General features: G+C 40.2%; 2 protein-coding genes across 3 annotated transcripts; one reads left to right on the top strand and one right to left on the bottom strand.

Moving 5' to 3' along the window:
• The first annotated feature begins 994 nt into the window (after nt 1-994).
• Nucleotides 995-6,370, top strand: LOC125006304 (mucin-4). Its single transcript, XM_047582237.1, has 9 exons — nt 995-1,022; nt 2,885-2,985; nt 3,247-3,311; nt 3,416-3,618; nt 3,707-3,872; nt 3,964-4,131; nt 4,206-4,270; nt 4,383-4,416; nt 4,582-6,370. Exons 1-9 carry the CDS (start codon nt 995-997, stop codon nt 4,640-4,642), a joined length of 891 nt encoding a protein of 296 aa, XP_047438193.1. The 3' UTR covers nt 4,643-6,370.
• A 1,197-nt stretch (nt 6,371-7,567) lies between these two features.
• Nucleotides 7,568-13,928, bottom strand: errfi1a (ERBB receptor feedback inhibitor 1a). Of its 2 annotated transcripts, XM_047583772.1 has the most exons (4): nt 13,702-13,928; nt 10,947-11,152; nt 10,675-10,757; nt 7,568-10,514 (listed from the first exon to the last, which is right to left on the bottom strand). In XM_047583772.1, the coding sequence occupies exons 2-4, from the start codon at nt 11,096-11,098 to the stop codon at nt 9,496-9,498; spliced, it is 1,254 nt and encodes a 417-aa protein (XP_047439728.1). In that variant the 5' UTR covers nt 11,099-11,152; nt 13,702-13,928; the 3' UTR covers nt 7,568-9,495. The 2 variants fall into 2 exon arrangements, with proteins under 2 accessions (XP_047439728.1, XP_047439729.1); XM_047583773.1 differs by lacking the exon at nt 13,702-13,928 and having other exon boundaries at nt 10,846-10,997.
• Between the last annotated feature and the right edge of the window lie 868 nt (nt 13,929-14,796).

Genomic DNA, 14,796 nt, shown 5'->3' with positions numbered 1-14,796 from the left:
ACTGCACCTTTCACCACGAGTGGAGTACCAGCAATCCTCACGACAATACGATACACTTGTATCCAGTACGATCAATTACTCCACCCACTAACTACCAAGAAACATCTGCTACACGATGTCCTCAACAGTGGAACACATCTACATCTACTGAATGGACAACCTAGGAACACCACATTATCGAGTCAACTGCACCGTATCACCACAATGAAACCAAATAACCCATGCAGAGCATACTCTCGCAACACACTCATTTACGTCCAACACGCAATGACAATACGGTCCTCACCTTTCAGTCACGACTCTTACGGCACTTACCTATAGCAAAAACCCTCACATATGCCTCAACGTGAACACAATCTAATCTAATAACGGAACAACCTAGAACACCCATATCGATCAACTGCACTTTCCCACAAGTACCACAGCAACATCTCTACGCACATACTGAAATACATTAACACTGCACAACTATTACCACTACAATGCCCAGAACATCTGACAGTGCCACAACAACTCAATCACTAGAACATAACCATACAATCACGCACATTCTACGACAGTCACAACTGCCGACCACCACACAGACTACAGAGAACCACTCAATTTCTACACAACTACTCATTTACTCCACTCTCCATGGAAAATACTGCACACTTTATCACTACGACTAGTTCACCCACTTCCAGACTATATTCCAGGAAAACATCACTGACACATAGGCCAACAGGTAGCCACATTCAATCTACACTGACGACACCGATATGACAACACCCTACAATATTCGTGACATTCCGACTATTAAACACTCGAAACCAGAGAACATCCATGAGATGAAATCTACTCACATAACACATAGACCCAATTACCACCTTTCACACAGTATGCAACACTTAACATTACTCCACTCCTAACCTACCGGACCATTATACTGGATACACCTATCAGTACGAACAATTACACACACCACATATATACTAACCCAAGAACCAACATCATGGACAACTCAGAGTCACTTACACCAAGTATACACACAACTCACCAGATCTACTGAAAACTCGAGAATAACCCAATTCTCCAGACAATCTCACCAGATCTAGACGGACAACTACACTTCCTCAATAGCAGAATACTACGTAGTCCATACCACCGAACACTAACATACGACAGAATACTGACACATACTATGCTTACACATGCACACCATCAATCTACCTACATCACAATCAGATCCCTAACAGTACAATCAACCATCCACGAACTGGAATTGACCTCCAATTCAAACATACTCACTCACATATACCGACCATTAGTACATGCACACTAACACATACACATATCAATAATATCCTATACTGACACACAACATCTCATAGCAACATCACAATGCAAACTAGACGACAATACTCCAACACGAGACACAATTCACCTCAATTAACAAAATACACAGTATACAACCGACACTCACATCAACAAAGATACAGCATCAACAAAAACTCACTCAATCAATCAAACCAGCAACAACTTACCTCATACAAACAACATTACTACTAAAATACTACATAACACCAACTGTATCCCAAACACACAGACAATGACACATCAACCACATCATACAACATGTCTACCCAAACAACAACCAACATAGAACATACACCACTATCACTCAAATACCATCACTCCACCTATATCAACAAACTCACTCCAATACTAAAAACTACAACACCTCTACATACAAATAACACTCAATGAACACTGCACACACACACCAAAAACTCATCAATATCAACCTAACCTCAATCACTAGGACAACAACTACTCAATCACAATTACCAATCATACACAACACAACCTACCAAATACCAAACAAAATCACTAGTCCTCAACAATTACCACAACCACTCAAGCAAACACCAAGAAACAAACAACTAACCACTTACACAAGGATAAAAACCAGAATTCATCTACAATATCACACACTATCTACACAAATCTCCAGACAATCTACACTGATTCAGTACCAATCCCCACCAAATCAAGACCAAACTTCACGACTCACATACGACAACAATCACACAATACAGAACATAACAACAATCATCAACTATCAACGAACCACCTCATATGACTATAAAATTCACATCACTATCCCAGTCAACACTCACTCCACAAATAGAAAAACTATCGTAACTCAATTAACAAAATCAATCTATGTACTGAACAACCATGACACCAAATCATACATACTGCAACTTTCACCAAAGACCAACAAACCATCACTGAAAATTCAAAAACTAATCAATTATCCATAAGACAAACTTCCCTATCATTAACAATACCACAATCCAACAACAGTAACCCCATTTTTCATCAAACTATACTACAACCACATAACACAATTGCAACTTACAACATAATCAATATCAAGAAATCCCACAAGTGACAACAACAAATCAATCAAGACATTGACATCAATATCAATCCTCAACATACTCATATACATAACCAACAAATCTATCACTACCAAACATTCCCAATTTGCAACACACGACAAATCTCACACAATAACAACTCACACAATGAAAACTCATAAACTAGAAACCCCACTCAAATACAGAATCATCAACAACAACTCTACCTAAAACCCAATCACTCTACTACTGAACCAGAACTACCACATCGACAAATTACTATAATATGACAACAATCTCCACATCATCACCTAAACAACGATACATGAAACCTAGAACACACAACTATATACGCACACATTGAACCACAAATACAAGATCATCACATAAAACAAAAACAAACAACATCATCATATGCCAAACCTATCAATACAATCACTTACATAAATTACACACTATAACACAATCCCCTTCAGAAGCAAACTTTACTTTGGAAATTAACAAAACGTATTCGGATGTTTACGATAATTTCAGCTCACCTGAAACATTACAGTTCATCCATACATTGAAACAGGAGGTAGTCATTTTTATTTTGTCATGATTGAACGATTAAATAATTATTGATCAGTATTGCAATAATATTCTTCTAATGCTGGTTTGGAAGGATGATAGTGAATTTATTTTCTTTAGATAATGGGATGTCTCATATATTGACATAACAGGATTTAAAAAATATTTGTAAATGTGGGCATTTTTGGTTTCATCATCATTATTTTACAAACAAAGCATGTACATATTTTGCATTAACTACCTTGATTGTTTCTGTTGTGTGTTCCAGCTTGATGCCTTGTGCAAAAAAGCAAATCCACAAGCATATAAGACAGTAAAAATCATCAAATTATCGTAGGTTTTGATTATATGTCACTTATTTTATTTAAAAGATTGCCTTTCTTAAAACCAGTACCAGCAGTTTTCTCCTGGTGACATCTTTCTATTTTTGACTGTAGACCAGGAAGTATTCTTGCAGAGAACGTGGTGGAGTACAGGTATCTAAATAATGATACGGAAATCCACATTGTCAACACTCAGCTTGAGAAGGCGTTGAGTGATATCTTGAATGACTCAAGAAATCTTCATAACATTTCACAAGCCCTTGGAAATGTAAGAGTGCAGTTGAAAAGACTCACCTTTGAGGCACCTAATATCAGCAGTAAGTGCATTTTTACTCTGTTCTGAACATAATGCGCAGTCGGTGTTTCTTCATTCAATCCTCAATTTATATGTATTTATTCACTCAGATATCTTGGACCTGAGGTCTTTTATTAGTTGCTCTCGATTTGCCAATTACACTGCTGAGATTATTGATGATCAATGGCAGTGTACTGGACCTTGCAAAAAAAATCCTAATTACTGCCATCAACATGGAGAGTGTCATAATGACATTAACAGAGGACCAATCTGCACGTAAGCCAATGTGTCTTTTGGATTATTGTTCATTTAAAAAGAAATATGTATAATATGTCCTCTCAAAAATGTATCATTGTAATTCACTCAGGTGCTATGAAAATAGCCTGGAGCAGTTCTATGGTTCACGGTGTGAATCCTTCCGCCGAGGTCCAGGTTTCTATGGAGCACTGTTTGGCTCACTGGCAGGGGCCATTCTGCTCTTGATTGTCATCATCACCATCGTCATCATTACTACTAAGAGGCATGCAAGCTTTTGGTTGGTTATGATGCCAAAATTTCTTATCAATAAATATGAAGTAATTGAGTTCAAACATCTCTGTTCTCTTTCAGGAAAAAAAGCCACTCTTTTAACAGAAGACTGTCTGCTTTCGAGGAAGACTTCTTTGACTTCTCTGGTACAGATGCGCCCTCCTATGTTTATTTTCATTGTATTCACAGATTTAAGAATTACTGTATGTAAACATGTACTTGACAAGACATACATTAACATTTGCATTTGTTTCTCAGGAGCCCACAACTTTGGACCTGTTGGTAGTTACAGGTGAGACTGGGAAAATGTTGATCTTGATAATCAGGTTTTATTTTTTTACTATTCTGTTATTAGATACATAATCTACATAACCAAGTATACTTCCACAGCATTATGCATGCAAATATGAGAAAATGCAAATTTTGAATTTTAATGTGCAATCCTGTGTGTTTTCAGGTCACGACCAAATGATTCTGAATATGTACCTCAGATGAAGTCTTCAGACCAAAGAATGTAGTTTTCGATGCCAGCAATAAAGGCAATGTCTGTAAAATATTAGTGATATCTTGTGATATTTAGGATATTATTTATATTAACTGTAATTCATATTCAAGAAGGAACACGCAAATTTGCAAATACACTGATGTTTATTATCAACTAAGCCATTGCTTTGCGTGTTCTTGTTGTGTTTTATTTATAGTTAATAAGCAGTGATCCTCTACAGCCTTGAAACACACAAACAAAATTTAGACCCTTCATTTCATTTTTCATAGCAGACAGAAATAGATACAATAACAATATCTCCACATAAAGAGGGTAATAGTTGCTTCCGGACTTCTCTGAGTCATTACAGTCTGCTGGCACTAGATGGCATAGATGCATTGATTTGAATGTTTTCCCTTTAAATAAAAGGACAGGGACATATTCAGCAGGTTTAATACAGTAGGCTGTTTCTATTATGGACTTGCAGCAAGAATGTGTCCTTTTAGGTGTGTTGTTGGATATAAAAGATCTTATCAGAGTCAGTATGAAAACTGGGAAAAAGCTAGAATCCTGGAATGTGAGTGTAATGATGCTGACAGGGCACAGATCCAGCTCTAGAGCAGCACACAAGATCACAGTTAATTGTACAAGAGAGTTTCACACTCCTACCATTTGGTTTAAATATCCGAGCAAAACCTCATTCATACTTTTTGATCTAGACTATTTGTGGGTTTTTGTCTCCACCTACCGCCTGAAGACAGGAGGCACACTGACTAACCGGTTTCTTTGCCTTCATGTCAATGTGCTATGTTTCCTACGCAAGCACTATGACCTGAGTAAAATTTAACCAGCAGCACTTCAGCTTGAGTTAAATATTTACAAATCTGTCCATCCCTCACTGCAAGCGATAAGAAAAGTTACACCTGAACAAAACCTTAATGCAAACAGTGGGGTTAATTAGCAGATTTTCCAGGCTATCCTGCATGCCTTTTCATTGTTGTTGTTGTTGGTTTTGTATGATGGGAATTTTAAAACCTAGAAAAATCATATTGAGCTATAAAAAGCTCCACTTACCTTGATAATATATCACATTGCATTTATTTTTTTTTATCCTTTTTTGTTATAAATACTGTATTGTTAGTTTAAATACTACTTCACATATATACTTACATATACAGGATCATTCTCAGAACAGTGTCTTTGGATTCAATGTTAAGAAATATTTTACTATGGCATAAAATTTTGTGGAAGAAACGCAGAAAATCTAACATGCACATGATCTATGGTTTTCATTTTATATCACTGTAAAAGTGAGTAATCTTATCCCTTTATAACTTTTTGGATAATCAGAAATGGATCTTTACAAAAAAGCTCACGCATTTATACATAGAGTAGAACTACTGTCTTGTTGAGTTCAGAAGAACATATAATACGGAAATAGGACATGATAGGATTGTACTTACTTACTATTCTTTATGCCTGCTGACATGTAGGGCAACAATAATTTATTGTATTGTTACACATTTGAAATCAAATAAAATTAAACTTGCACTATTTGTGACATTTGTGTTTGCGATTTAAATTCAGTTTGTGGCTTGCTTACTAAGATCCACCAGTGTTGGATATAAATCTCCATTAACTGTCATGGGTATTTTATTACTAATCAAGATCTCCACTTGTTCTTTTAGCGCTTTAATGTAATTTGCTGCGTCGGTTTGCTTATCAGATGGTCAACGGTGCATCAGACCAAACCCAGTTTTCCTTTATGAGCATTACTGTTGCATCCACTTGACTAAATTACTCAATCATTGTTTTAGAAGTATCATGGATTTTCATCTCATAATGTTGTACATTAAGGGGTTATTGTTTATTAAATATGATACCCACCACCACTTTAGCTTCAGCAGACCGAAGGCAGAGCTGCTCTTTTCTACACATTCAACTGGAGAGTAATTGCAATTAATGGAGCCGTAATCATGATTACTGTAATAATTCTTATCACCAAATGAAGTTTGCTCCGCTTATTAATCCATCAGCAGCTGCAGACAGGACTCTGATTAACTGAGGCCAGAAATACATTTGATGAAAAAACCTGGAAGTCCCAAATACTCAGAGCTTGAACTTGGTACCGCTTCGAATGGAAAAAAAGTGTGTTAAAAGAAACCAATATGAGGACAGAATCAGTCTGAATTGCTCCCCAGCCTTTACGGGCCATTCTGATAAAAAGTTTCACAGCAGTGCAATAACACCGTGCTATGTTATACGTTATTATATAATAACTTCTTTTTTCTTTTTCTTTTTTAACTGTCATAGAAGTAAATCACAGAACATGCTTCTTGTTAATTCATCCGGCGCTTGGCCCCAACAGACATTCAAAATGAGCAGTGTGTCTTTCTTTTGTTGCCACAGTCACCACCCATGCTGTCGCTTAGCAGCTCACCTGAGAGTGAACCAGGTGCAAGGGTTTGCAGGTGGCCTAGATAATTCATACTGGCATTTTTTTGTTCCGTGGAGAGAATATAACAAAAATCAAATTAGGTCAAGTCTAGAGTGAAGAAAACGACGGCCTCGCTCAGAGGTCTCAGCAGATCTTGTAATTGCGGCTGAATTGTAGCTTAATTAGCAATTATTCGACCCTGTAATGCTCCATGTGGTTTCCCTGTGGTCTCGGCTCCTTGCCTAACCACATGGACTCAATTCAAGAATACATTTACAACATTTTTGAAAGAGTGTTTGAAACCTTAAGGTGCAATGCTGACTGCCAGGGAGCCATGCAAAAGGAAGTCGTGTTTTAACCAGGAAGAGGAAGGCCATATACTGAACACTTGTCACTCTTCTTTCTCTGGATAGAGGCCAGTCACAATAAGGCACAGCATGAGGGTGTGTGGGTGATAAAACAGGCTAAACAGCTGAGTTGAGAGTTCACTTTTGACAGATTCAAGAAACGTAACGAAGCAAGTTCATAAATAAGTCATTTTATTGTTGCTTTCCTTTTATAGACTATATACTTATCAACTATTCATAACAACATGGAATAGTTAAATACTGTACACAGCATACTGAGTTTTCCCAGTGCATGTCTTCACCACAGCAGAGAATTTATTTCTTGAGTCTTCATTCGGTTTTATTATCTCTAAGACATATGAATACCTTAAGATTAAATAGTATTAGTGTAGGATGTAAACATTTTTCAAACATTTAAGTCAAAAGCAACATTGTGTTGGCAAGGTTTGTGAGCAAGAGGGAGAGGAAGAGTATACTTCAATGACCGATTGACCTTAGCAGTTATGTTTCCCAAATTGAACACCGTGTTTGAAAGCAAGGGTTACTTCAATACATGTGCTACATTTCCTATATCATCCGGACGCTTCGTGTATAATCTACAAGAATACAATTCATATATTTTCTAGGCTGCCAGCAGGCAAAGTCTTTCAGACCACACCCACTGCAATCATGTAAGGCAGGAATGCATGTGCAGAACAGGAAAGTCTGTGTCAGGCAGGTAAACCCTTCACTGTCTTTGTAATGCGTCTGTATTAACAGGTTTGCCTAACATCGGTGATCTAAATTCTGCGTGATCTAAAATCTCTTTTTAAGGACATCCGGTTCGAATTCACTTTGTGTTAGCCGAAGTGTAAATGAATTGAAATTTGAGTCCGGTCACATATGGAGCTGGTTACCTCATCTTTTCCAGATTAGCATTTCAAATTTGACCATTGGACATAATTTTAGCAGGGAGTTTGTGTGAAATATAGGATTTACATCAAAGCGAGGTAGTACTTGAGGCAAATTTGTTCCAAGCAATGGCTCACAGCTTGACCAAAAATAAGCTCCTCTAACTGTTTGACAGAATTTCAAGAAGAATAGCATACATTCACTTTCTATGCAACAAAAACAGACACTGAAAGAAATCAAATGTGTGCACTTCTTAGAGGGCCGTTCTCAAAAGCAGACGCTGCCAGCAAGCAGCGCGCAGTAACAAGCGTGGTTGACAATTGTCTACTGATTGTAGAAAGTCATTCTATGTTGTATCACCAGAACACTTTTCCAGCTGCTGTTCACATGCACATATGCACAAACACGTCACCGCACATACATACACACAAATACACTCAACAACTACACCATATAAGCTGCACTAGACCTTCCAAAGGAAACATGCATAGCTACCAGTAATGTACCCACCTCTTAGTACAAAATGTACCATGACAATGTGCCACATGGGGGAAAAAAACACAAATTTACACTGATGTAGTCAGTCTAAGCTGAAACTACATCAAGACAGGGAAACCATATCAGTGTAGGTATACAACAGCAAACAGAATGGAAATATGTGTGGTAGTATCCTTCATTTTGTTAAAAATTCATCGGGCTTGTATTTAGACTTCATATATATTAGGTGATAACATGGTTACACTACTGACCTTTTGTCCCTTGTGAGATACAAAAGCCGGATAAAAGAAAAAGCCCTGGTGCATCTCACAAAACATCCACACAATTCCAGACACAAAACACTGAGCGCACGAGGTCCAAGGCCCGCTTGTACCTTTTGATATTATACCACATCATCATCAGACAAACAGCACAATATTGAATGTCATGAAATAAAAATCATATCAAAAATATGTTCTATAATGTTCAATTTCTCCCACAATCTTTAGTCAAATACACTTTTTACACAAAGTACCTTGGTTGTGATAGCGATTCCAACATTACCAGTAACTGTATACAGTGCGTACATACCCTGTGTGTTCAGAATACATAAGGGGTTAAAAACAAATGTTAAAAAGCAGCAGTTTGAGGGTTGTTAGCGTCCAGTTTCACTATTTTGTCAAGTGGTTTTTGCTCATGTACAGTAGAGTCCTCTACTACTTCCATTGACGGTGTTCAAACTAAATCCACCCTCCTCTTGGTGTGGCAGTCACAAGATGAGTCTGTAAAAGCAGGCATAAGGTAGTAATGTGTGGCGCTGGCCTTCTCGCCATTCTCCATAACGGGTAGGATGCGGGGGGAGCCCTCACTGTTCTGTCTTTGTAAACTGACGTACTTGGGGTCTGGTGCAAAGCTTTGCGTTGGAGGCATCACCCCGTTAATGTACGTCGGGAGGCTCTTGGGGCTGGGGGTACGGGAGCTGCCTCTAGACAACGGGTCCCTTGGGGGCAGCTTGGGTGGTTTGTCCTCATCGCTGTAAGCCCCAGACGAGACCTCTGCTGACCAGCGGCGGTAGTCCCCCGTCCTGGTTGTACGTGGAGGGATAGGGGGTGGCACCTCTGCCTTATCCGTGCTGTTGGTGTAACGTTTTTGGCACATGAGGCGCAACAGTGAGGGCTTGTTTAAAGATCCTGCTGGGCCAGAGTGAGAGCGCCGTAGCTTCCTCTGAGCTTTGTCCTGCTGTCTCTGACAGGCTGCTGGCTCAGGTGGCTTCTGCCGCTGCTGCTCGTACTGTTCCCGTGTCTCCTGCCGCGGATGTACCTGATGGTGAGGTTGGGGCTGCCGTGGACTTTGTGGTCCTAAAGGACCATCATAGTAAGCATAGTTAATCTGTCCACAGTCCCTGAAGCTTCGTCGGCTTGGTACTCCATATGTAAAATGAGACGATTTGGAGCACTCATCAGACACCAGGCAGAGGCTGTCGTCCAAAATTGTAAAAAATTCTACCTCATTGTCTATAGCCTGCTCAGTGGAGAGGTCTGTTTGTGGGGGTGTGGGGGGCAGAGGCTTGGAACATCTGCTTGGTGTCTGTGGTGGGCTGCTGCACTCGTAGAATGAGAGATTACCAATGGGGGGGCCCTGGTCATCGTTAACTGGACTTGGGGTGGATGGTTCAGCGCTGCAGGACAGGGAGAGATGGGTGGGTCGGGATTTTTTTGGAGGTAATCTCTGTGAGCTGGGACTGTGTTTATGTCCTGTTAAAAAGAAATAGGAACACGAATGTCACACTATTAAAAGGTTTTCTTCACTGCTTATGTACAAGTATGTATGGTTGTAGATAACAGAAAGACACAGTGACTGCTTTACTGTATTTTAGAAGGGGTATAATGTCCACACCAATGTCCGTGCACTTACTCTCATAAATGGGAGGAGGCCCCTTTGGCTGGACTCGATAGCTGTGATCTGTGTGTGCAGTGTCCATGCTGAGGTACAATGTGCTAAAGAGGAAAATGTACATGTTAGATTAGAAAGAGGTTCAAATAAGCCATGTCACAATTCACAGTTGACAAGAAATCTGAGACTGACCTGAGCCAAATAACTTCAACATGTCATGCAGGTCTGAAATATCATCTCTTTTTAAAAGTGTTCCTCTAACGTACTGCTAGTCTTGCCACCTGAACACTCACTTGTCCAGCTCATGGCGATGGCTCCAGGAGGACTTGGATCCAGCCATGCTGTGACAGTAGCTGCCCCGGAGAAAGGGGTTTACTATGGGAAAAGAGATCTCCTGGGAAGTCAGGCCCACTGTGGACATGCTCCAGGCACAATCGGGTCGCATCAAAGCCAGGAAACACTCAGATCACCCGGCTGGCTGCCCCCACTTCTGGTGTACCTGTAACACAGCCAAAACACAGTCATGAATGGTGGCAAAAGAAAGCTCAAAGCAAAAGCAGGTGAAAAGAAATGAAACACTAAAAAGCAGAGCCAACATCTGTTAGTGAAGAAAATAATAAACACGGCAGCAAAATATTCAATTATTTGCCGCTAAACAGGCCACATATTGAGCAATTTTTTTGTGAATAATGGCCATGTATGACAGAGGAACGACAAAAGCTCTTTCTGACAGGCCTTCGGTCCCAACACACGTCGGGAACAGCACTCTCAACACACTCAAAATGTTTGGGCTTTGACTGAATTATTCTACTAAGAAAAAATAAATGAAACAGACTACCCTGGTATATAAATGTCACTTTAATGTGTCGACTGTTTTTTCTTTGGGTCTATATTTGTCAAGCAAAAGGCTTGAAGTAAATGGGATGTGGACACACTGGTTGTGTGTTATGAAACTGAATGTAGACACTATCTTCTAATGTTTAAGATTTAACTGATTAGAAGAGATTAGAAGAGTTTTAAAAGAGTTTTACAAAGCAGAAACAATGCCAGAGTTTAGCGTTTTAAATTTCTACTTATGTGTCATTTCACCTAAAAGGCGCAGAAGTGACTATTGTAAACAAACACATTTAGTTTTTCTATACTCAGCGACTAATAATTACATTTCACCTATAGCCAGAGTATGCGTAAGCCCAAGTTCAACATTGCGATCGTGGGTGTGAACCCAATAACCAACTTTCAAATTTCCTACAGACTGTGCCTCTTAATAAGTTTATTTTAAAACCTGACTGTTCTGTGCTCCGCTGTTGCAATCCTGCTCGTCTTGATCTGAAAAGTAAGGGGCTCCTCCTGTTACCAGAGATAAACCTGATGTTGCAAGAACTCCGTATGTCAAATGACCTGAACGTTCGTGTCATGTCAAGTATGTGTAAGGGCTGAGTAAACAATGTATACAATATTCAGAGGGAAAGAAACCTGGCAGCGTATCAATATTTCTAAGGTCACACACACGCTGGGGTTACGACCTAATCTGAGCATTTGGTCTACGTGTTTACTATGTATGAGTCTTTGGAGAAACAAGCTTAAGTGTACTGTGTACACACTACTTCAAGTGTATTGCGAGTAAATGCTGGTACTGAAACACCATATTTGCATTACTGGAGCAAATCTTCTAATGCCCTCAATGCACCGGCAGTAGTCTTTAACACGATCAATCCTGTTTTTTAATTTTCACTCTGACAGGTGCACTCATGGTTATCCCTTCTGGAGACCACAAATGAGGTGCATGCACACCCAGAGACAAGTTGTCCTCTTCATAATGCAGGAGTGATGACTGGGTAAGAACACGGCCCCCTCGTTCCCGGTCTCCTGTGAGCCATATTTATGTGCTGCCCTGACAGCTGGCAAGAAACAAAGCTCTAAAACAACAGGAAGCCTGGGGCATCAGCCTGAGCCAAACTGCCCAACAAGGCATGCAATTCCCCCCTTGCCCCAGGGCTGTCGATTCGGTTCGGCGGGGACGGGAAGCAACATGATCCTCGATAATGAACCCCCAGGGGCCTGTGCTTCCTCTTGCAACAGGTGCAAAGACAGTTCATCCTGGCAGTTAACCATAGGAGCATTTACAGGCAACAGGATTAAACAAATGATGTAGTCATGCATAACGCTAACCCTCCTAGGGAGGATTTTTTTCAAGTCAGTTAAGTCACATCATTTGGTCAGTGTTTTTTTATTTCCAAATCTGTGTTTGTACATTAGGTGAACTCAGACGACACAAGCCCCCGTGGGTGCTGCACAGGAGGAGGTCTGCTGAGGTTGGGACAGATGTAAAACTTCAAGTGACAGGTCGCTTTTGATTCAGGCTTGTAGTACACTCAGGCCTTAAAAGAAGGAGTTCACACCCCGCGCATGACACCCCTGCAGCGGTTTCCGAGCAACCATACCCGCTCTACCTGTGCAGCAAGCAAACAGCGCGCACACCCCCTCACTTTACCGGATTGAGATAATAATGGTTAAAAGCCCTCTAGCAGGCAGGTGACTCACACCACAACACACAAGTCAGCTATTTGGCAAGACCAGGTAATGATGACACACAAGCAATTGTCATTTCCCTTTTGTTTTAAGCGGAAAAGGTAGAAAATGACACCGCAGCCTAAATAACGAGATCAAATCAGGCTTAAAATGTGCAGGCGGGCAGAAGTCATGTTCACATTCATCTTAAAATGACAGACATATATTCATGAATCTCTTCCAGGTTTGTAGTTCGTTGTGCCAGAAATATTCAAGTCATCATTTTGACCCGAGCTATATAAATGAAATAAAGACGTTAATTCTAGTGAGGCTCTGACAGTGGACATGAATAAATGAATAAATACATAAACTACAAATCCTTACAGGATCCGAAGTTGCATCAGTCACTTGTGTGTGTCGTGCTGGCACCAGCATACAAAACAAAAGGCAGACGAAACATGGCTTCATACACATGCAAAAACAAACAACAACAACAAAAAAACACACACACACACATTACAAATCACTTTCTGAACTCACCTAAATAACGTTGTTTTCCTCCGCTGACTGACCCCCAAAGTCCGGTTTTGGTAAGAATAAAAAATAACATAAAATAAGATAAAATATATAATGATAATATAGCTCCTTGGTTACTCTCGGACTCTGATTTGAGTCTGTGATCCTCAGATTTCTATTGCATCAGGAACAGGACGCCAGTAAATTGGCGACGCTCCTGCTATAATGTGACACTTTTAGATAAGTCTAGTATTGTGGCGACCTATGCTTATAAGCTCCGCCGCTCCAGAGGCACACTGGCTCCGCCTTGCACACTTGCTCTTAAAGGCGCAGTCTCCCATTTTCCCACCAGTCCCTCCAGAGCTCCGCCAGCTGAGTGCATATGGAGTATTCTGGCATATTCTCAGACGTCACTTAAACACAAATTGATGTGTTCGCAGGAGGACAGGGCAGGTGTGAACACAGCCAACTGATCAACTGTCCTACTGGGATGGAAGACGTTTAGTGTGCATGCATGCAACCTACACGGAATATCTTGCAAGTTCAGCTTTTAACAGTTTTCAGTTTTATGATCTTCTGCACAAACAGCTGCAGCTAAGAGCAGCTAAGGCAGCGGAGGTCTGCAGGGAGGCAGTAATGGGGATAGCTCTGGGGTAGATAACACAGACAGCAGGCAAAGAAATGCAACCAGAAACACTCTTATCTGCACAGTGTTCTGCTGCCAACCGCACAGAGCCCAGATTGTTTGTCTTTTAATAAATCAGATCACCCTTGTTTTCTTTTAGCTGAACCTGTTTACACGGAATAATGTTCATGCAATAGGTTAGTAAGTTAGTTAGTTAGTTAGTTTGTTTGTTTTTTGAGTAACAAATTTATTAAGTTAGGATGTCCCTCACACCTTCCATTTTTTGCCTTAAGCAGTGTTGTATTAACCTTTCCTAAGTGGGCTAAACAAACCCAACACTTTCACGCACACTAACCAAACACGTTGATACAATGGCTACAAACAACTTGTGTGTTTGAATCAATAGCGGCACAAAACAGAGGTGTGCATGGAGAGAGAACAGACTGTTCTTGTGCCTGAATATGTGGATCCTTTACAGCTCAACCACGGGGCCT

The sequence above is a fragment of the Mugil cephalus genome, chromosome 4, assembly GCF_022458985.1.
Source record: "Mugil cephalus isolate CIBA_MC_2020 chromosome 4, CIBA_Mcephalus_1.1, whole genome shotgun sequence".
NCBI classification, from domain to species: domain Eukaryota; kingdom Metazoa; phylum Chordata; class Actinopteri; order Mugiliformes; family Mugilidae; genus Mugil; species Mugil cephalus.
This window is presented reverse-complemented; position numbering and strand designations above follow the sequence as displayed.